At 48.4% G+C, this 21035-nt stretch overlaps 1 protein-coding gene across 4 annotated transcripts in view; it reads left to right on the forward strand.

The window, feature by feature from the left end:
* Positions 1-21035, forward strand: part of tns1b (tensin 1b) — a 75118-nt gene that overhangs the window by 18715 nt on the left and 35368 nt on the right. For 2 of the 4 annotated variants that reach the window (XM_067251179.1, XM_067251182.1), the window contains exons 3-15: positions 4326-4367; positions 9606-9655; positions 13011-13182; positions 13341-13391; positions 13660-13782; positions 15041-15105; positions 15610-15693; positions 16118-16230; positions 16626-16686; positions 18586-18661; positions 19590-19719; positions 19879-19956; positions 20062-20178. In XM_067251179.1, coding sequence (XP_067107280.1) covers positions 4326-4367; positions 9606-9655; positions 13011-13182; positions 13341-13391; positions 13660-13782; positions 15041-15105; positions 15610-15693; positions 16118-16230; positions 16626-16686; positions 18586-18661; positions 19590-19719; positions 19879-19956; positions 20062-20178 — 1162 coding nt within the window. The remainder of the gene's footprint in view (positions 1-4325; positions 4368-9605; positions 9656-13010; positions 13183-13340; positions 13392-13659; positions 13783-15040; positions 15106-15609; positions 15694-16117; positions 16231-16625; positions 16687-18585; positions 18662-19589; positions 19720-19878; positions 19957-20061; positions 20179-21035) is intronic. The other 2 variants (XM_067251180.1, XM_067251181.1) reach the window with 2 other exon arrangements.

Consider the following 21035-nt stretch of genomic DNA (forward strand, 5'->3'; position numbering starts at 1 on the left):
TGTTTCAAACCTTACTGGTTTACACCACACTTGCAGTTCTCTTGGCGGCCATAAGGGGGCGTAAACACAGTATACATTAAGTCCCTTGTTCCAACCCTCCAAACCTCTCTCTCTCCCTCCCTCTCTCTCTCTCACTCTCTCTCTCTCTCGCTCTCTCTCTCTCTCTCCCTCCCTCTCTCTCTCTCTCTCTCTCTCTCTCTCTCTCTCTCTCTCTCTCTCTCTCTCTCTCTCTCTCTCTCTCCTTCTCTCTCACTCTCTCTCCCTCTCCCTCCCTCCCTCTCTCTCCCTCTCTCTCGCTCTCCCTCCCTCTCTCTCTCTCTCTCTCTCTCTCCTCTCTCTCTCTCTCTCTCTCTCTCTCTCTCTTTCAGGTCTTTGGGTCTTTCTGTTCTTTCACCTTCACTTGCAAAATGACGAGAACAAATGACGAGAACAAGTCAGACAAACAGAGAGGGCTGTCTGGAGTCCTAGCAGAGCAGGCCATGCCTCCATGATGGGATCCCTCTGTTCTACCTGCCTGCTTAAAGAATTTTCATTGGGGCATAAATCTGCAGCCTGGGGATAGGCATGTGAAAATGCTTTAAAAACGTAGAGGCTTTTTTAATGTGTTTCATACTCAGCAAATTAGGCTTTCAGAATATGATTTAGGGGTATATAGCCTGCAATCGTGCGTTTACAGAGCCGTTTAATCCCCCCGTCTGTCTACATGAAATGGAGTGGTGTGTAGCTTCAAGCAAATCTAAAATGAGTTTGGATGTATCTGCTCAGAGGGAGTGTAATCACATAGGAGCCAGTCTAAAACAACACAGGGCTCTTGGATGCACGGTAATGAGCTTTGACTGCACACTTCGTACTGTTCCACTCCAGCCAAGCAGATGGAATAGAACTTCACTGAAGTTGAAGTACAGATACTCATGTTTAAAAAGAGTCTGATAAAAGTACTGACTACACTTTTTCACTCAAGTTAAAGTAAAGAAGTGTGGGCTCTGACATGTACTTATGTAAAAAGTAGTCATTACTACTACCTGTTGGACCTCACATAATACATTAATACAAAAATACACTATAGACAAGCCGAGCATTCGCCAGGAGTATTTTTTGACAGACAATATAGAAAATATGTTTTCAACCTTCAACCAACTGTTTATTTTTATATATATATATATATATATATATATTTTCTATTTTTTTTTTTTCACACACGCCACACTTTGTTTTTTATTTACTTTTTTACTTTTATTTTTGTTGTTCAAAACAATGTTTTCAAAACCTTGTTTTTTTATATAATGTTTTTTTCAAACGTTTTCCCCACAAACAGTGAAAGGAGAGGAGCGAGGAGAACAGAGAAGCCTAAAACAGAGTAAAGCAGAGCAGAGTACAGTCGAGTACAGAGTCCTCATGAAGTACTCATTAATGTGGGAAACGTTTTGAGTGAGAGAGGCAGAGAAGGGGGACAGAGAGGGGAGAGAGAGGGAGAGAGAGGGAGAGAGAGGGAGAGACAAGGGCGGACAGAGAAAAGAGAGGGGGGGGGGGGGGCAGGGGGCATGGTAGCACAGCCTTAGTCAGAACAGAAACACATGGATTCCTCCAGTGAACAGACAGAGACAGGCTGACCATCTCTGGCTGAGCTGAGCTCCCCGGGCTTGACAGTGGGACAGGGTTATATTTAGCTGTGTGTCATTTCCAGGGAGCCTCTGTTTGGCTCCATTTGTGGCCGGCCCAGGAAACTCCCTGTTCTGCACCTTTCTTCTGGGCGCTTCCCACAGCAGGCTGTAATTTGACTTCTGTGACTCGAAGGGGATGTGCTGGATGGGAGAGGGGAGAGGGATAGAGAGTTGGGTGGTGGTGTGAGGATAGAGAGGTGGGTGGTGGTGTGAGGATAGAGAGGTGGGTGGTGGTGTGAGGATAGAGAGGTGGGTGGTGGTGTGAGGATAGAGAGTTGGGTGGTGGTGTGAGGATAGAGAGTTGGGTGGTGGTGTGAGGATAGAGAGGTGGGTGGTGGTGTGAGGATAGAGAGGTGGGTGGTGGTGTGAGGATAGAGAGTTGGGTGGTGGTGTGAGGATAGAGAGTTGGGTGGTGGTGTGAGGATAGAGAGGTGGGTGGTGGTGTGAGGATAGAGAGGTGGGTGGTGGTGTGAGGATAGAGAGGTGGGTGGTGGTGTGTGAGGATAGAGAGTTGGGTGGTGGTGTGAGGATAGAGAGGTGGGTGGTGGTGTGAGGATAGAGAGGTGGGTGGTGGTGTGAGGATAGAGAGGTGGGTGGTGGTGTGAGGATAGAGAGTTGGGTGGTGGTGTGAGGATAGAGAGGTGGGTGGTGGTGTGAGGATAGAGAGTTGGGTGGTGGTGTGAGGATAGAGAGGTGGGTGGTGGTGTGAGGATAGAGAGTTGGGTGGTGGTGTGAGGATAGAGAGGTGGGTGGTGGTGTGAGGATAGAGAGGTGGGTGGTGGTGTGAGGATAGAGAGGTGGGTAGGGGTGACAGAGACATGGGGGTTGCATGCACAGACATCTGGTCCGCACACCACTTTCCCCCACACAGAGAAGGCCATGCAATGTTGTTCTTCTGAAGCTCCATTCGTTCGCTGTGCTTGTTTGTACACCTGCATCAAATGTTTTGTTTAAACTTTCAAGTAGAGACGTGTTATTCATGAGAGATTCTGCGTCTTGTCTTGTGCTGCTGGTGTCCTGTGTGAGATCATTCCTACACTGTGACATCACATCCAACCTTACGTTTTAAACACACACCCCTCATGACAGACAACCATTTCTGCTTTCACAACTCTGCCCACAACATAGCATTGCACAATGCTATTACAGTGTTTGTCTGTTTGGGTGGGAGTGTGTGTGTGTGTCTGCCGTAGCTACACACTTTGGCCTCTTCACAAATCCAGTGTTTCTGGAATCACAATGCAATGTGTTCTTGTCATTTCCAAGAAATCTCATCTTTCTCTTCTTGAAGTGCAGTCAGACCCACCAAGAACCTTCACTGTTAGGACACACAGTCCCTTCCTCTCCCACTCTCTCCCACTCTCTCTCTCTCTCTCTCTCTCTCTCTCTCTCTCTCCCTCTCTCCCTCTCTCTCTCTCTCCCATTCTCTCTCTCTCTCTCCCATTCTCTCTCTCTCTCCCACTCTCTCTCTCTCTATGTTGCTTCTCTCTCTCTCTCTCTCTCTCTCTCTCTCTCTCTCTCTCTCTCTCTCTCTCTCTCTCTCTCTCTCTCTCTCTCTCTCTCTCTCTCTCTCTCTCTCTCTCTCTCTCTCTCCTCTCTCTCTCTCTCTCTCTCTCTCTCTCTCTCTCTCTCTCTATGTTGCTGCTCTCTCTCTCTCTCCCATTCTCTCTCTCTCTCTCTCTCCCATTCTCTCTCTATCTCCCACTCTCTCTCCCTCTCTCTCTCTCTCTCTCTCTCTCTCTCTTCTACAGTAGATCAGATACTGTTCTGGGTGGTGGTTTGGTCTCTAGTCCTGGAGGTCATATTCTAGGGCAGCCTCTGCTACATACTGTCATTTCCCCTCTGGCTTGCAAAAGTAACCTGAATACAATTTTATAAGCAGCACTAAAGCTACATTTCACAACACAGCTTGCAGAACGGTTCACACTAATTGGACAGGGAGCCGGAACACTGTAGAAGGGAAGCATGTCATAGTGATGTGTTCACCTGCAGGGCTTGCTTCCTGAGTGTTTGCATCATGGTGTGTGTGTGATTTCATTCTGAAGCTAGCCAGACACACACTAGCCCGTGACATCATGGATTCCTCTGGGTCAAGTCAGGCCCTTATAAATGAACAATGTTATTGGTCCACCTCTCTTTCCCTCCTCTCTCTCCCTTTCCTCTTCCCTCGGTTTTGTCCTTCTCTCCTCTCCTCCCCTCTCTTCCTCCAGCCTTCCTCTCGTCCTTGCCTCCTCCCCTCTCTTGCTCCCCCCCCCCCCCCCCCCTCCCCCCTCCCCCTCTCGTGGCTGGATATGGTGGTGATGGAGTGTGTGGTAGCAGATCGCCTCTCTCTGTGTCCTGGCTAATGGAAGAGATGTGACTCCTGAGTAAATGTTAACCTCTGTGATGTTGGAGGTGCTGTGCTACACCACACAGCTGAGACGTGGCCATGCTCATGCTTTCACAGAGTGACTAGATGATTTCACGACCAGCTAATTATAGACATTGATAATCTGCTCTGAGGCATCTACAGTCTCACCTGAACCGGAGGGTTAAGCCATAGCTCTGGACCGAGGTTAGAAAAGATGTGTGTGCTCACCTTCTCTCTCTCTCTCTCTCTCTCTCTCTCTCTCTCTCTCTCTCTCTCTCTCTCTCTCTCTCTCTCTCTCTCTCTCTCTCTTGTAGGCACCGGGACACGACATCCCTTTGAAGCATGTAGAGAACACGGTGAGTGTGAACGCAGTGTGTGTGTGTGGGTGTGTGTTTACAAGGGTGTTTTAGGCAACCTGCAACTTTGAGAACATTAGAGCTGTTTATTTCAGATTCAGGTTTGGGATCATCTAGATGCTGGCCCTGCACAGTCCTCTGCCCACCCAGGCGGAAGAGGTTCTAAAGTACACTTACACATTCTAAGTCCAGACATACTTACACTGGGACTGGACATCAGGCCGGTCCAGTTCAGACGAGTCAGAGCTGGAAATAAGATGAGGGGTTTCACATCTGTCTGTGACGTTGAGATGGAATATTGTGTCTTTTCTAGACGAGCTGGGACGACCTTGACGTGTTCTAGTCATGCTGTTCTCGTTCTGTTGGATCGCATGATTTGTTCATATTCTACACACACACACATACACGTGTTGACCAATTTGTACTGTATATTTCACAGTAAAAAAAACTTTTTGACACACAAACGTGTCAAAACAAAGCAAATACACCCACTCATGCACAGCCAATCATGTACTGGATTTTCAAACACACACACACACACCTACATAAATACATACACAGACAGCTGCATAGGAATGAGTAACTGTAAAGTGATGAAGTGTCCTCTGCTAAGACCACAGAGGCTCTCAGTCCCTCTTCAACTGAATTCCATAAGAGGGTGCATCACTGACCATACAACCTCCAGGGACACACACACACACACCAAGGCATAGAACCAACCAACCACACACACACACACACACTGAGTCATAAAACCAACCACAAACACACACACACTAAAGTCAGTCATGTCTTTTACTACTCCAGTAACTGTTACTATTATGGGCTGTATTTTGTGGGTTTCTATGTACCAGTCGTAAGTGTGTGTTTGTCTAATACGTCTCCCAGTGGAAACAAATCTCTCATTGGTCCTGTGTACTGTAGCCTGATATTGAGCACAGGCTGACAGTGACACACATCCTGTGGGTTCTGACTGGTTCTTATTTAGAAGAAGCAGTCAGAGAGAGAGAAGCGATCCTGTTACATCCCGGGAGCTACGACACAAAGCCAGATACAGCCTGCATCCTGAAAAGAAAGCACAACTTCAGGATGACTCGACATGCTTGTTACTCAGTGTGCTTGTTTACATAGTAAATGTGTTGTGAGGCACGACACACACACACACTCCCTCCCCTACACTAACACAAACCCTCACCCCGCCCCTAAACCTCCCTCTCCCAAGGAGAGGTTTCTCGGCCTCCCCTCTCACTCCATCGTTTCAGGACGATCTACCACAGGAAGTGCCTCAGTGGATCAGTGGGATTTGGGCCCACAGTGAGCTATATTAAACCCAGCATGCCAGCGGTTCAAATCCCTGGATCAGCCTGTGAATCATGGCTATCTGATGAGCTCAGGGCTGTGTGAGCATGCTCCGTGCACAGTGTGAAGCATGCTGAGCTTGCTGCTCATCATGGGAGACCTGTCCTGCTTAGGGGGGATGCAATCCATCTTCTGAGGGGGAATGTGTGTTGTGTGTGTGTGTAGCGTCTGTTTAAAAGAGAGAATGTATGGTCGAATGTGCTTGTTTGTGCATGTGTGCCTGTGTTAGTGTGGGTGTTTGTTCACGTGTGCTTTGTGTTAGTGTGTGTATTAGACAGAAAGTGAATATAAGAAAGAAGGGAATGAGAGTGTGTATGCTCACACGCGCTCCATCACACGCAGCTTGTGTCCTGCTCCGTCCAGCTCCATCCTGAGGCTCGGCCAGGAGCCTGGCTGCACGCCTTCACCCACAAGAGCAGGGAGGCCAGTGCATCATGGGAAGTGTAGTTCAGGACAGCGTGTTACACAGCCCTTAGGCCGTGTCATGGTCGTCAGGGCTGCAGTTGCCGTGACGTCTCTCCGGTAACCATGCCTCTCTCTGCCTCCCAGCTCAGAGGAGGGCAGAGTCATGAGACTGCATGTGGCTCTCTGGCCTCACCAACAGTTTCAAGTTAGATTTTTAGTTTTTAATGATTCTCTTATTCCCATATGCTTGTTATTCTGCTGATATAGCTCACTTATAATTATTTACCTTCAACAAGCGTCTATGTTTTTACATCGTCACCCTCAGTGTAGTCTGACTGGTATTGAAGACCTTCGTACCTGGCTCAGACTGATATGGCTACGGTGGACTTACTGTACGACTTGTCAGATTTGTCTTTTGATACTTTTGAGGCTCTTCTAAACTTTGTAAGTCTGAAAAAGGTGTTGCTCTGCCAAGTGTCATCCTGTCTCAAGCAAACTCTCTCACACACACACACACACACTGACACACATCCCATTCTCCAAGTCTTTGCCCACTAGACTGGGAAGCTGCTGCAGACTGGGCTGCAAGACTGGGAAGGGTTAAGCAGCGTGCCTAAAGAGTCAGATGATGTGTGTGTACGTGTCTGCATGGCCCTTGGGGGGCGAGAGAGCGATCTGAGATCCCCACGAAGAGAGAGAGAAAAGAGAGAGAGGGGGGCGTAGATGAATCAGAGGGGGGAAAGATAACGAGATGGAGAGGAAAGAGAGGGAGGGAGGGCTAGACAGAAGTTGGGAGGTAGACAGAATGAGCGATAGAGGAACGGACAAGGAAGAGAAAGAGGGAGGGAGAGAGAGAGAGGGAGGGAGAGAGAGGGAGGGAGAGGGAGGGGGTACAGTCCCGAAGGCAGGGAGCAGGCAGGGAGCGGGCTGGCTGGACTGGAGTCGTCTCTGGAAGTCGGAGGCATGTGGCACCCCGTAAGACGCTGCGGCCCGAAATAGCGGCAACTTTTTGCGTTTTTCTTTCTTTCTTCTCCTTTTCCTGAAACTGAAACGAGGGCATTTTTTGGAGAGGAATACTCACAGAAAAAGAGAGAAGTAGAGAGAGGTAGAGATGAACCGAAGTGGCTCTTTAAGAAGAAGTCTCTCGTCTCTCAGGGGGGCTTGGCGATGGAGCACAGGATACCTGTTCAGGAAGGTAGGAGCGAGGCATGAGGGCTGGGGGGGGAGGATGAGGGCTGGGAGAGGGATGAGGACTGGGGGGAGGGATGAGTGCTGGGGGGGGAGGATGAGGGCTGGGGGGAGGATGAGGGCTGGGGGGAGGGATGAGTGCTGTGGTAGGTGTGCTTGGTGACGATGGGTGGCCTGACAGGGTAACAGAAGTGTTGCTGGGAAACGTTCTGCCTCGTCTTTCGTTGTTTCTCCTTTCCGTTCGTTCGCTCGACAAAAACGGACGACCCCCTACCCTCCACCCCGCTCCTCTCAGTCCTTCACCCTCCCTCCCTCCCTCCCTCCAGCTCTCGGCTGGTTAATTTGTAAGGCCTGCTCGTAAAGCCCTCCACGTCCAGATGTTTTTGATCAAGGACAGGCCCGAGACCCCCCACTCATGCCCCCCCCTCCCCCGCCGACCCGCCTCCCATCAAACTCCAATCTCCCCACATACCCCTGCCCACTACCCCCTCCCCCCATTCCCTGCCTGGTTCTCAAAGTCATGGGGAGTCATGATGGGGGTGGGGGGCCTGAGGGTATCCCTGCTTGGATGTTGTCTGGACATTTGTGATGTTTATGTGTGAGAGAAACATACCTCACACAATCCTATTATAAACATCCGCTTTGGTAGAATGATCCAAGTGTTTGAACATAGCTCCGCACAAACTATAAATCTCACGTGTTTTGTGTGTATTTGCATCAGCAAAACATGTATCGTTACACATTCTGAGGGCTCTCCATTGAAAGAGGGTTTTATGAACGGGCTGTGAATTGGAATCACAGTGGAGCAGATGTATTTCAGTTGCTGAGAAAACTAAAAGAAAGCCACTCCAACCACATTGAAGGCCCTCTTTTACAATCACAGCTTCATGGCCCAGATTTCGCTCACCCAGATGGTACCCCTGTTGTGTTGGTATATCGTGGCTCCCAAACTGCACACATACAGTTTTGAGACTAATTACTGGCAAAACTATTCCTCTGCCATCTTTCAAGCTTCTGTGCGAGCTCTTTTAGTGACTGTACGACCGCGACAGTGTGTGTTTGTTGGAGGATGTTGTTGTTGTTGTTGTTCTCGGAGAGACGTTCTTTCTCGGAGAGACCGGAGGAAGGTCTGTGGACGTTTTGATAGGACTGAAACTGAGACCCGTTTGAAGAGCCCGAGGCATGAAGGACCCTCCAGGGCGACTCTGCTCGTCTGAAACGGTCGCTGCGACATGTTGAAACGTTTACGGCGAGACGCAGATGTCGCTTACTGAGGAGCTTTGTGTCGCTCCGGTCGGCCTTCGCCACATGTGGGACTTTGTAGAAGTTGTAAAATAAGGAAAGGCCCCATGGGAGATGGATAGGAGTTGTCAAAACAAATTGGCTCCGTAGGGCACTAATGACAGGAGAGGGAGACAGACTTAGAGAGGGGAGGGCGTGTTTCACGTGTGAAAGATGAGGCGTTGTGTGATGCCTGTGCTTGTGCTTCAAACACAGAAGATGAGCTGTACCCAGCGAGGGTACATGAAGGTGACGAGGCCTACAGTTGTGTGTCACGGTGTGTGTGTTGTAAAGGACTTGTGAGAGAGACAGGGGCGGAGTGGACCTGGTTGTGGTTGTTAGACAGACTGATGTAATGGATGATGATGGATAACAGGTCTTTGGGCTCATGTGACCTCTCCAACACCCCCCACGCATGGGGGGTAATGGACCAGTCCTGGTGACCTCTGACCTCTCGTGGAGCCCATCCAGAGGGAGTGAAGTCAAAGTGGAGCCAGTGGAATTCAAACAAACTCAATCACACTGGATTCCCCTCCCCCCCGGCGGTGCTCGCTGGAGGGGTGCAGGGTATGGAAGGGTCTGGAGAGACTTTTTTTTTAAGTACAGCTGTAAAGACTCCCTAAGTATAAGCCGTGTTGTCTGTGTGAACACAATTCAGAATAAACGTTTTATAAATAGGCCTGTTTGCTTCAGAGTTCCGGCCATAAACATGTGGTCAAACCAAGACAATGAGAGAGAGAGAGACACTGTAGAACTGGGACACATTAGGCCTCTCTGGTAACGTTAATTAAACATCTAGCCATGTGAGTTCCCAGCATACTCGTACTGACAATATCTCTTTCGTGTGCTGTGTGAGGTACTTATGATGTATTTTAATCCCTTGTGACAGTTGGACTAACGGGCATGTCAGTGCTTTGGCGAACTTTAAAGACCATGGCTTCTGATCAAATCAATGAGTGACTGAGCTCGTCTTCGTAACTTAAGGATCTGTCTTGTTTCTTTCAGGGCTCGACAAAGTCCTCCAAAAGCATGGAGTCTCGACGCAGACCGTCAAGGTAAGACCTCTCCCCTCTCCTCTCTTTCTTCCACCTCTCCCCCCCTCCATGTTCTCCTCCGTCAAGGGCTCCAGTCCCTCCCCATCTGCAGGTGGACCTCGTTTCTCCAGTCCAACCCTGGTGAACCACGTCCTCTCTGGGACCTCATAACCGGTTTGGATTTCTGCCTTGTTTCCGTCCAGTACTGAGTGGAGCAGTGAAGAGATGAAAGTGGGCCTTTATGGCTGGTACTGGGAGCTGGCTTTACTGCCCCGGCCTTCCCATCGCTCATACTCTCACAGCAGGGAGGCAGGCATCACCAGATCCTTACTGACAACTCAGAAATTGTTCGCATGAAATGAGCCAAGGACTTGTGGTGCGTGTTCATTTATTAGGCCTTGTTGGTGAGGCTCTGTGGACCACTATTGTTGCAGTGAGGGAGTTTTTTCTGAGGTACAAAACTCTTTTGTTTCCTTGCCTGCAGTGTGTTAACATCACAGGGGGAATGTAGCAGGACTGAATCCTTTTATTACATCTTTCCAAAGAGGTTTTGCGGAATTTCAAAAGTAATTGTTACATGATTCCAATACAATGTATGTCTTTACAATGCAAGGCAAACATTAAGTGTCAGATGTAGATTCAGAACAGTTGCATGATGCAATCATCTGTTACCTCATTCACATACTGTAACGTTATGATGGTTTGCCATACAATACCATAGGCACATCTTTGACTACTTACAGTAGTTAAATATAACTCTGTAACCGAAGCACCCAATATTCAACGCATAATCTCACGGTGTTCGAAACACGGAAAGCAAACAACTATCGGCTGCATAACGATAACAGATGGATGTATTTCAGTTGTGGTTCGTTCAAATGAGAAAATGCAATCAGTGCAGGGGAGATAGCCGCTGTCCGCTGAAGCTGATCTATCTGTTCATGTGCTATGCTGATGAGCACCAGGCTAGATGCAGTGCTATTGCTGTATCTGGAGTCGCAAAACACAGATTGGTTTGCGACTTATTTTTTTATATGGTGAACATTGTAGCATAACTAACATAATTAAAAACCGTGGCAAAAAATATTTTAATATTCAAATCAAATATATGATTTCATACTACATGTTTTTTTTTGTAATGGTTTATATTTTATCTGATTCTATAATTGCCACCCTGAATAACTATTACGGTAAACCGTATTTTTGAAAAATCTCTCATTCAAACAAGTTTGTCATACATAGGCCTAAGGTCCTGACCTAAGGTCAGGAAGCCGGCTGGCGTCTTAGTGGTCTGTCGCTGCAGCATTCAGCTCTTCTAATAATCCTCCACTGTGCTCTCCGCCTCCGGTCCAGTTTTCATGCCCCAGACGTCGTGGTTCTCTCATAGTCTACCGACTCCTGTCTGTAGCTCTTCCCCCAGTTCCATTCAAACTTAACTGTACAACATGTCCACGCAGTAGCTTCAGACCGGACCGATGGATCATGGCACCCTCAAAGTGCAGCGAACAAACTAGTTAGCTCTAACTGCTGAACGGCGTTACAACTAAATCAAGCCCGTCATCCCTCCTGATAAACATGAACCCAACTCAATTTCAAATGTTCGCAGCCCGGAAAACGGTGGAAAGAAAGGATTGTTTCGCTTAAGTAATTACTTAGATATTTACTGCGTCCCGGACTAGCTAGCTATAGTTCGAACTACTGCAGTAACTTTTCTGGATGACTAGAACAAAGTGGAGCCAACTTCCGTTTTAACCACTGAACTGAACCAGACTTGTCTAGTTGCTCTAAACTAAGACCGAACCCTGGGTTGTGACGACGACGCCGTGACGTTTTAGACTTTGGCCAGCTAGCTAACGTTAGCGCCAATTTTCGCCACAAAAACTGAATAAAAATTGATCTAATCAGTAACTAACTACATAATTCCTAAACCGTGCAACAGAACCTTACAGAAAGTAATAGCTACGCTTTCGGAACAAGACTACAAATAGGCCTAAAGTGGTTGACACGAACCAACTTACATTATCAAAGTAGCAGGGTTGGACAAGTGGAAATTAAGTGATGTTTGTACAGAGTAGCACAAATCGGATTTGTGGTATATTTATATAATAAAACACGGGTTTGGGCTAGTATTACTTGTGATGAATATGTTTTGGTGAGCAGGGCAACGTTCTAGTGGTGCCAGATGTGGACCGTGTTTGCTCTGCAAAGCTGCTGTAGTTCCCAGGGACAATCAGACAGGATGAGCAATTTTCTCAGAAGGTATACACAGCGTTGACACATGTGGGAAATATTCTCCAGACGTTTGTTCTCCCATAAGCCTGGTGATATGGGGACCAGTCTAGACACCTCTCCCTCTCTCTCTTCCTCTTTATCCATCTCGTTTCATCTCTCTCCTTTTCTCTCTCTCTCTCTCTCTCTCTCTCTCTCTCTCTCTCTCTCTCTCTCTCTCTCTCTCTCTCAGGAATTCTTTAATTCTTTCCCATCATTGTCTTAACATCTCCCACTAGGCCGTCTACAGCTCTTCTCATCCTTTCCTTCTCATCCATCTTTAATTCCCTTTACCTCCTCACCTCCTTCTCTTCACTTGCGCAACTCTGGCCCTCTTTCTACCCCTCCCTCCCTTTGCCCTACCCAGGCCCGTTTCCCTTAATCCCTCCCTCCCTCTGCCCTACCCCGGCCCTCCCTCCCTCTGTGGCTCTGCTGGTCCAGTCACACTAGATTGGGTAAAGCATGCGGTCTCTCCCTCCGTTCTCTAGGTCGGGTGTTTGCCATCTCTCTCCTCTCACCCTCTCTCATGCCTCCAGAATGACCAAAATATTTAGTTCTGGTCTGCGTGGTGCACACTCGTGGAATGCAGGATATTTTCATATCTCGTTTGTTTATCCAGTGAATCAATCACTCTCCACCTTGTTTTCAGTAGGGCCGGCCCAAGTGAAACATCCAATATGTGTTTAATGGAGTGATTTAGTGATGTCATGTCCTCTCAATCTCAAAGTTAGCATTGCCGTATTTGGAGTTTTTTGGGGGCAAAAACATTGCTGTTTATAACAGAATGGTATGTTATCGTTGGTCAGTTGTTGGGCTGTATTGTTGCAGTTGGGCGTGATGGGAAACATCATCCCTCCCTTCCCAGTCCCAGAGGTTTCCTCTCTCTGCCCTACCTCTGTGTGTCTGTGTTCATCCCTGCTCCATCCATCTCCTTCACTCACTCTTTCATATGAGTTCTATTGGACAGAGAATATGGAATATGTTGAAATAATCTTATGATCTACATTATAATCTTATATATATATATATGTGTTTGTACCTCTCCTCTTGTGGTCTCCAAACTTAATCCACACTATAAATGATGTCCTGGACCTGTGTTCCTCTGAAGGACTCTGAGTGTCCTGCAGGCCCTGGAAGAGAACTATGAAGTGGACCTGGTGTACATCACAGAGAGGATCATCTCCGTCTCCTTCCCCTCGTCCGTGGAGGAGCAGAGCTACGCTGCCAACCTGCGGGAGGTGGCGTCCATGCTGCGCTCCAAACACGGAGAGAACTACCTGGTGAGACACGCCCGCGGCAACCTCGCTCACCAGCTTAGCGTGTGTTCTCATGCTCACATGCATGACCCGTAAAGACACACTCATGACCCATAAAGACACACGCACTCATGACCCGTAAAGAGACACACACGCTCATGCTTGTTTTGTGTCCTCTCCAGCTCTTCAATCTTAGTGAGAGACGATCTGACATCAGCCAGCTGAACCCAAAAGTAAGTTTGACAGTTTTAAATCTATGTCCGGCCCTCTCCTTCTCTCCTCTCTTTTTCTCTCCTCCTCTACTCCCCTTCCCTTCTCTCTTCCTCTGTCCTCTTCTCATCCTCTCCTCTTGTCGTCTCCACATTTCATCTGCACCATCCCTCTCCTCTCTCCTCTCCCCTCACAGTAACCAGACACTATAAGTGACATCTGAGCACAGGACCAGACCGCAGTTTAAACGTCACCTGACCGCCTGTTTTCCTCCCCCTGACCTCTCTCCAGGTGCTGGACTTCGGCTGGCCAGACCACCATGCTCCTGCCCTGGATAAGATCTGCAGCATCTGTAAGGCCATGGACACCTGGCTGAGTGGAGACAGCCACAATGTGGTGGTCATACACAACAAGGTGTGTGACAGCACCGCCTGGAACTCAGAGCCTCTGACAGATGCAGGGCAGTTGATGTTTTCATTTAGCAGACACTTTAATCCTAATCATTGCACAGAGGGGGATTTGAACTTGTGACCTCTGAGACTGCTGTCAAATGCCCTACCACTAAGCTGTACCTATTTGGGTAGTATGTCTGGTACCTGTAGCTGTTATCAATGATTGATCTGTGTGGGCTCTCACAGGCTGTGTGGTGGTCTGTCATGTTGGAGCTGGTGTTAAGTGTGTGAGTGGTGCTGTGCTGGGACACCTGGCTGGAGAGAGGAGGCTGTGTGTGGAAACAGCAGGGGGCGTTCTCCAGCTGTGCTCTCCTCCATACCAACGTGTCAGTCTGGGAGAGAGAGAGAGAGAGAGAGAGAGAGAGAGAGAGAGAGAGAGAGAGAGAGAGAGAGAGAGAGAGAGAGAGAGAGAGAGAGAGAGAGAGAGAGAGAGAGAGAGAGAGAGAGAGAGAGAGAGAGAGAGAGAGAGAGAGAGAGAGAGAGAGAGAGAGAGAGAGAGAGAGAGAGAGAGAGAGAGAGAGAGAGAGAGAGAGGCAGAGAGAGAGGCAGAGAGAGAGGCAGAGAGAGAGGCAGAGAGAGAGGCAGAGAGAGAGGCAGAGAGAGAGGCAGAGAGAGAGAGAGAGAGAGAGAGAGAGGCAGAGAGTGTCTTTGAGTCTTTCATAGATGAATATCACATGGGCTTTTTTAAAGAAAAAAGTAAAATGATTTCATCAATACCACAAACTCGTTGAGGTTTCTCAAACAATCTGCAGTAGGTGATTTTATATCTTAAGCTTTAGAAGACATTTTAAGTATCGCCCTGCCGACCTGTGCTCATGCATACACAGGAAACGACCATAAGGAGTTCCCTCCTCCCTCTCTTTCTTCGTCCAAAAACTTTCCCACCAAGAGGGAGCAAACAGAGCGTTGCTATAGCGACCACAGTTATTATTTTTTCCTGTGGAGAGTTGGGTTGGAGTAATGTTCTCTCAGGGTACTGGGAAGAGGTCAGCATATTAGCAGCATGCTAATATGCTGCTAAACGGGCCTTTCTGTACAGTACTTACAGTTTAAACCTAAAGCATCAATGTTCCCCGAGCTGCACATGATGTCTTGTTTCATTGTTTTACTTCTCCTCAGTCAGGGCTTGGGGAGGTGTTTTGTGTACAGGCCTGTGTATTGTAAAGGCTGTGTTGATGGAGGCCAGTAACAGAGCTGGCTGTTGTCGTCTCTCTCCCCAGGGCAACAGAGGAAGAACAGGAGTGGTAGTGGCAGCGTACATGCACTACAGCAACATATCAGCCAGGTGGGTACAGCACTGTACACACACACGCTAATACCTACGTCCTCTTTAGAAGAGCTCAGAGATGGTGGTTGAGGGTGAGGAGGGATGGAGAGAGGAAGAGAAGCCTGGAGCAGTGATGGTGTGGAGGGTGGTGGGAGTAAAGCATGAGACAGGATTTGAAAAACAAGGACTTGAAAACATGAGGGGGTGTCTTGTTTTATCAGGAAGGGAGGGGGAGTCCAAATATGAGGAAACCAAGCCCTCGGCAGGGCAGTACACAGAAACACAGATGATAAATCACAAGATCCATGTTATCAGATCACATTCCTTACTCCTGGTGGGTTAACTGTGCACTGTGACCGTTTCTGACAACAAACTTTACCACAGTGCATTTGCTCCGACCGTGATAAAATCACATGAAGCAGCTTTGGCTAACTGTTCACTTCCTAGGAAGATCAGAAGTTACAGTTTGAGCTTGATCGTGTGTGTCAGGGTGTGTGTTCTGACCGTGTGTGTGTGTTGCAGTGCTGACCAGGCCCTGGACAGGTTTGCTATGAAGAGGTTTTATGAAGACAAAGTGCTTCCTGTGGGTCAGCCTTCACAGAAAAGGTCAGATTCTCTCCTCCTCCTTCTTCCTGTTTCAGACGTCCTCGTAGCTCTCGGCTAGCCTGACGCTCCTGTCTCTTTATGTGTTTGTTTTATCGTATGCTCACATTCATATTATACACACTGACATTAAACTGTTTTGTTTAGTAAAAAAAAAAACCCCACCTCTACTCTCCTAATCTATTGCACTTCCACTATCTGGAGTTGTTTATAGAGGTCACTGATGAATATGATCTCTTCTTACTGTGTTCCCAATCAAGTAGCTTCCTCTCTCATTTCCTCACTTCACCAAACACAGTTCGTCCTATAATCCATGTGTTTAACCCTGACCCAGGCATCAGGACGGTGGTGCCTGGCAGCCAGGCTCAGGTGGGTTGTGTGGTCACGTCAGCCCCCTGTGCTGACTGGGTCCTGCTGTGCTCCGCAGGTATGTGCACTACTTCAGCGGACTGCTGTCCGGACACATCAAGATCAACAACAAGCCTTTGTTCCTGCATCATGTCATCATGCATGGCATCCCCAACTTTGAGTCTAAAGGAGGTGAGTTTCACCCTGAGACACGCGCTCATCCACTCATCTGTTTAAGACACGCGCTCATCCACTCATCTGTTTAAGACACGCGCTCATCCACTCATCTGTTTAAGACACGCGCTCATCCACTCATCTGTTTAAGACACGCGCTCATCCACTCATCTGTTTAAGACACGCGCTCATCCACTCATCTGTTTAAGACACGCGCTCATCCACTCATCTGTTTAAGACACGCGCTCATCCACTCATCTGTTTAAGACACGCGCTCATCCACTCATCTGTTTAAGACACACGCTCATCCACTCATCTGTTTAAGACACGCGCTCATCCACTCATCTGTTTAAGACACGCGCTCATCCACTCATCAGGGTTTAAGTCTGAGCCGGGGTTTGTCCTTTCCACAGGCTGTAACCCCTTTCTCAAGATCTACCAGGCTATGCAGCCTGTCTACACATCTGGAATCTAGTAAGTTTGTCCCCCCGTGCAGACACTAACACACACAAACACAAATGCACACATGCATGTGTGTGCACACACATACTACACTCACTTCATTGGCAAATATCCCAAAACAACTCTTAACTTCTCAATAATAAGAGGACTATTCTTTTCCTCTATAACCCTAGCAACACACACACACCCACACACCCTTGCCCTTCTGCCAGTGTACATTGTGTGCCTGCCACACGTTAGTGTGTTTAGCTAGCCTCCCCTGCCTCAGTTCTGGTTACCCTGGCATCAGATGTTTTGATCGGTAGTCGTGTTATTAGTAACTGGAGAGCCAGTGAAATAAGCAGACAGGCATCTGCATGGACGCCCCGGGCTGTGCTGCTGGACCCCCACATCTTCCCAGGCTGGGGCAGGAAATGATGGATTATACAGCTTTATGTAGTCCTTTGAGCACAGAGGTGGGTAGGAATGCATGCTGATGGAGATGGGGATTGGTGGGGGGCATCTAGGATGTAGAATGGTGCACATGCAGGGCTGATAGGACCCCTTCTTTCTCTCTCTCTCTCTCTCTCTCTCTCTCTCTCTCTCTCTCTCTCTCTCTCTCTCTCTCTCTCTCTCTCTCTCTCTCTCTGTCTCTCATTCCCTTCCTGTCCTCGCTCTGAGCTCCATCTTCCTCTGACCACTCTCTCTCTCCATCCTTCAGAGTGGCACAGTGACACACCTTCAGAGGGCATTAGCAGAGGGCAGTACCAGAGGGCAGTACCAGAGGGCAGTAACAGGGCAGTACCAGAGGGCAGTACCAGAGGGCATTACCAGAGGGCAGAACCAGAGGGCAGTACCAGAGGGCATTACCAGAGGGCAGTACCAGAGGGCAGTACCAGAGGGCAGTACCAGAGGGCAGTAACAGAGGGCATTACCAGAGGGCAGTACCAAAGGGCAGTACCAGAGGGCAGTACCAGAGGGCAGTACCAGAGGGCAGTACCAGAGGGCATTACCAGAGGGCAGTACCAGAGGGCAGTACCAGAGGGCAGTACCAGAGGTCGTAGGGTGTATCTGTGGTGCTGTTACTTCTCCTCAGCAGCAGGAGACGGCCTGTCAGGCTCTTCTGCTGAGGGCGCAAGGGGGCCTTTGCCAGTTTTGCGCCGTATGTCAGTTCATTCATGTACAGGACAACATGGACATGGGTCTGTTGAACCATGTTCTGTCTGAAGTAGTAAAAGCGTGTCAGGTGACCCTCCTGTGAATACAGCCCTCCCTCATCCCCCTCTCTCACATGCAGCCTATTACTGCTCTCCCTTTGATCACCCTCCTCCAGGGAGAGCAGCGGTCAGACAGTAATACCAGGATGACCCTGGTCCTCACAGCAGACCACAGACACATCGCCAGTCAGCCGTCAGAGTGGCTGGGCAGACTCTGTTAACATTCTCTGATCTGGGGCTCTGTGCTCACCAGGGATGTTGATGCGAGTCATGTGTCTGTGATGCAGGGATGTTGATGTGAGTCATGTGTCTGTGATGCAGGGATGTTGATGTGAGTCATGTGTCTGTGATGCAGGGATGAGGTGCAGTGAGGTATATCCCAGTAAACAGGAAGGGGTTTTTCCCTAATGGACGAGAGCGGCTTGAGAGAGACGTTTGACTGCCACACCTAAGGAACTAGCTAATACTAACCCTGCTAATACTAACCCTGCTAATACTAACCCTGCTAATACTAACCCTGCTAATACTAACCCTGCTAATACTAACCCTAAACCTCGCTTCATACTGTATGACTGGATGTTGTTGGAGGGCAGTGCAGGGTTTCACAAACTGTATCTCTGACTCTGAGTTCTAAATACCTGGTGCATATCTGAATCCCACTCATGTATAAATGGTGATTGTCCTCCACCCTGACGGCTTGTGTTCCTTCTGGCAGCAACGTGCAGGGAGACAGTCAGACCAGCATCTGCATCACCATCGAGCCAGGGCTCATGCTGAAGGGAGACATCCTGGTGAGTACCCTTCCACCTTCCTCCACCCTCCTCCACCCTCTTCCACCCTCCACCACCCTACAGCACCTGCAGTGTGAGGCAGGAGGCTGTGGAGGGGAGGCTGGCTGGAGCCTTGTGCGTGATGCTAGAGAGTCCTGATGGATCCACCTCCCTTGTTTGGGCTTTTAAACATGTTTGTCCCATAATATTTAATAACTGCCATTCATAAAAGATACAGAGCCGTAACTATTGGGAGGGGAGGACAGTTGGCCGGTGGCCGAGCTTGGTTTTATGGCCTCGTCAGCACACAGTGTGCCAGCTGTAACACATCCTGTCCACATGAGCATGGGCTAGACTTCTTTTCAGAGAGAAGGCTGGAATGATGATTTGTAATTAAACTTGTCCGGTTTTTAAAAAGTACCTGCAGACACACTAACTCATATCATCAGCGTTAAACAGCCATCCTGAGGTGTTCCCCAGCAGAGCTGACTCTATAGACACGCACCTGAGGTGTTCCCCAGCAAAGCTGACTCTATAGACACGCACCTGAGGTGTTCCCCAGCAAAGCTGACTCTATTCTCGATTCTCCAGGAATCCTTTTTGACACTGACTGACAATTTCGAACATCTCCCTCAAATATGGTCATGTTTGAACAGAATGTTTTGAATATATATATTTTTGAACCTTTCAAAAACAATCCTAACCTTGGTAAAAAAAGTCTAACATCTAACATTGTTCCCCCAATTAGTTTTTCAAACTTTTGAAACTTTTTTCAAAATGTAAAAAAAAAAGAAATTCTAACATTGTTCCCCAATGTTTTCTCGACCTTACAAAACGTTTTTTTTGAAACAAAAACAATGTACCCCTGAAAGTACAGGGGAGGAAGCTGTAGTCTGACTGGGTTCAAACCTGAGTTGTGGTTGTGTGTGTGTGTGTGTTCTCCCTGCAGCTGAAGTGCTATCACAAGCGCTTCAGAAGCCCCTCCAGAGACGTGGTGTTCAGGGTGCAGTTCCACACCTGTGCCGTCCACGACCTGGCCGTCGTGTTCGGGAAGGACGAGCTGGACCAGACCTTCAAGGGTAGGAGCTTCTTCAGCTGTTACAACCCTCTACTATAAATGATAACTTCTAAGTTATACTAAGATCAACATCTTTAATCTCTTTCAAACCCCAACATGATCAATACCAGTTGATTTTCAGCACCTCTGCATCGTTCTCATGTTTCTGTGTTTGTCTCAGATGAGCGATTCCCAGAATATGGAAAAGTGGAGTTTGTGTTTTCCTTCGGGCCGGAGAAAATACACGGTAAGCATCCAGGTATCTACACCACCGCCGCCATCTTGGAAACCCTGTGACCCCCCCAGCAGCAAGGTCGATGTTCCCTCCATGACCTCTGACCCCACTGTCTGTGTTTGCCCTCAGGGATGAACCACCTGGAGAACGGGCCCAGCGTCTCTGTAGACTACAATACCCAGGATCCTCTGATTCGCTGGGACTCCTACGACAACGTCAACCAGACCTGTGAGGACCCTTTGGACGGTGAGTGGAGGCCTGGCCTTTCATAGGTTGACTGGGGGGTTAGAGGTGGAGGCTATCGGTCAGCTATTCTGGAGAACTCACTCACGCACACACTCAACCCCCAGAGTTAGGTTGACCTCACATACCCTCCTAACTTGTAAAGTTCACAAGGTGTTTAATGACTTCTCAGAACCCCCACAACCTTTTGGTCCACCTAATTTCAAATGTCCAGTAGCAACAAACACCACTGTTAGGTTACACACATACACACACAAACAGCATTCTCCAAAACATGGTCCTGCTCAGACCACAGACACACACGTCCATGTGAGATCCTTGCAGGCTGGTTGCTCCTCAGAGGACACCTGCTATGGAGAGCTGTGAGCGTGACAGCGCTGAGATCCAATCAGCTCTGACAGAGTTTACAGAGTCTTCTCACTCTCATCTGCCCCATATCTCTCAAGGGGTCACACGCAGGTCAGAAATCACCAGAGTTATGTGACTGGGATTTGGAATGCCAGCATGTCCCAGAGTGAACACACACTGTTTTGAGTGTGTAGTGTGTTTCTCTAAGTGTGAAAGAGCCTGCCTTCAGAACAGTTTGTGCTGAGTTTTGGGTGTGTTCTCAGAAATCTGTCCTTGGAGATAAGACTGGGATCACAGCGGTTTGTTGGTAAACACCACAGCTCTGAACATGGCAGAGTGAGTTCAGTTCCTGTCAGATGAACCCTGATGCGAGAGCCAGATGTGGTTTCTAGTGTTGAAGACTGATCTGGTTGATCAAGTGTTTGTGTGTATCAGCTGGGTATGTCACTCTCTTCATGTTATAATCTCCTAGTCCTTGAGCTACTGTGAAAAGAGGAGGCTTTGACAGCCCA

This window comes from Osmerus mordax, chromosome 2 (assembly GCF_038355195.1).
Source record: "Osmerus mordax isolate fOsmMor3 chromosome 2, fOsmMor3.pri, whole genome shotgun sequence".
Classification (NCBI taxonomy): Eukaryota; Metazoa; Chordata; class Actinopteri; order Osmeriformes; family Osmeridae; genus Osmerus; species Osmerus mordax.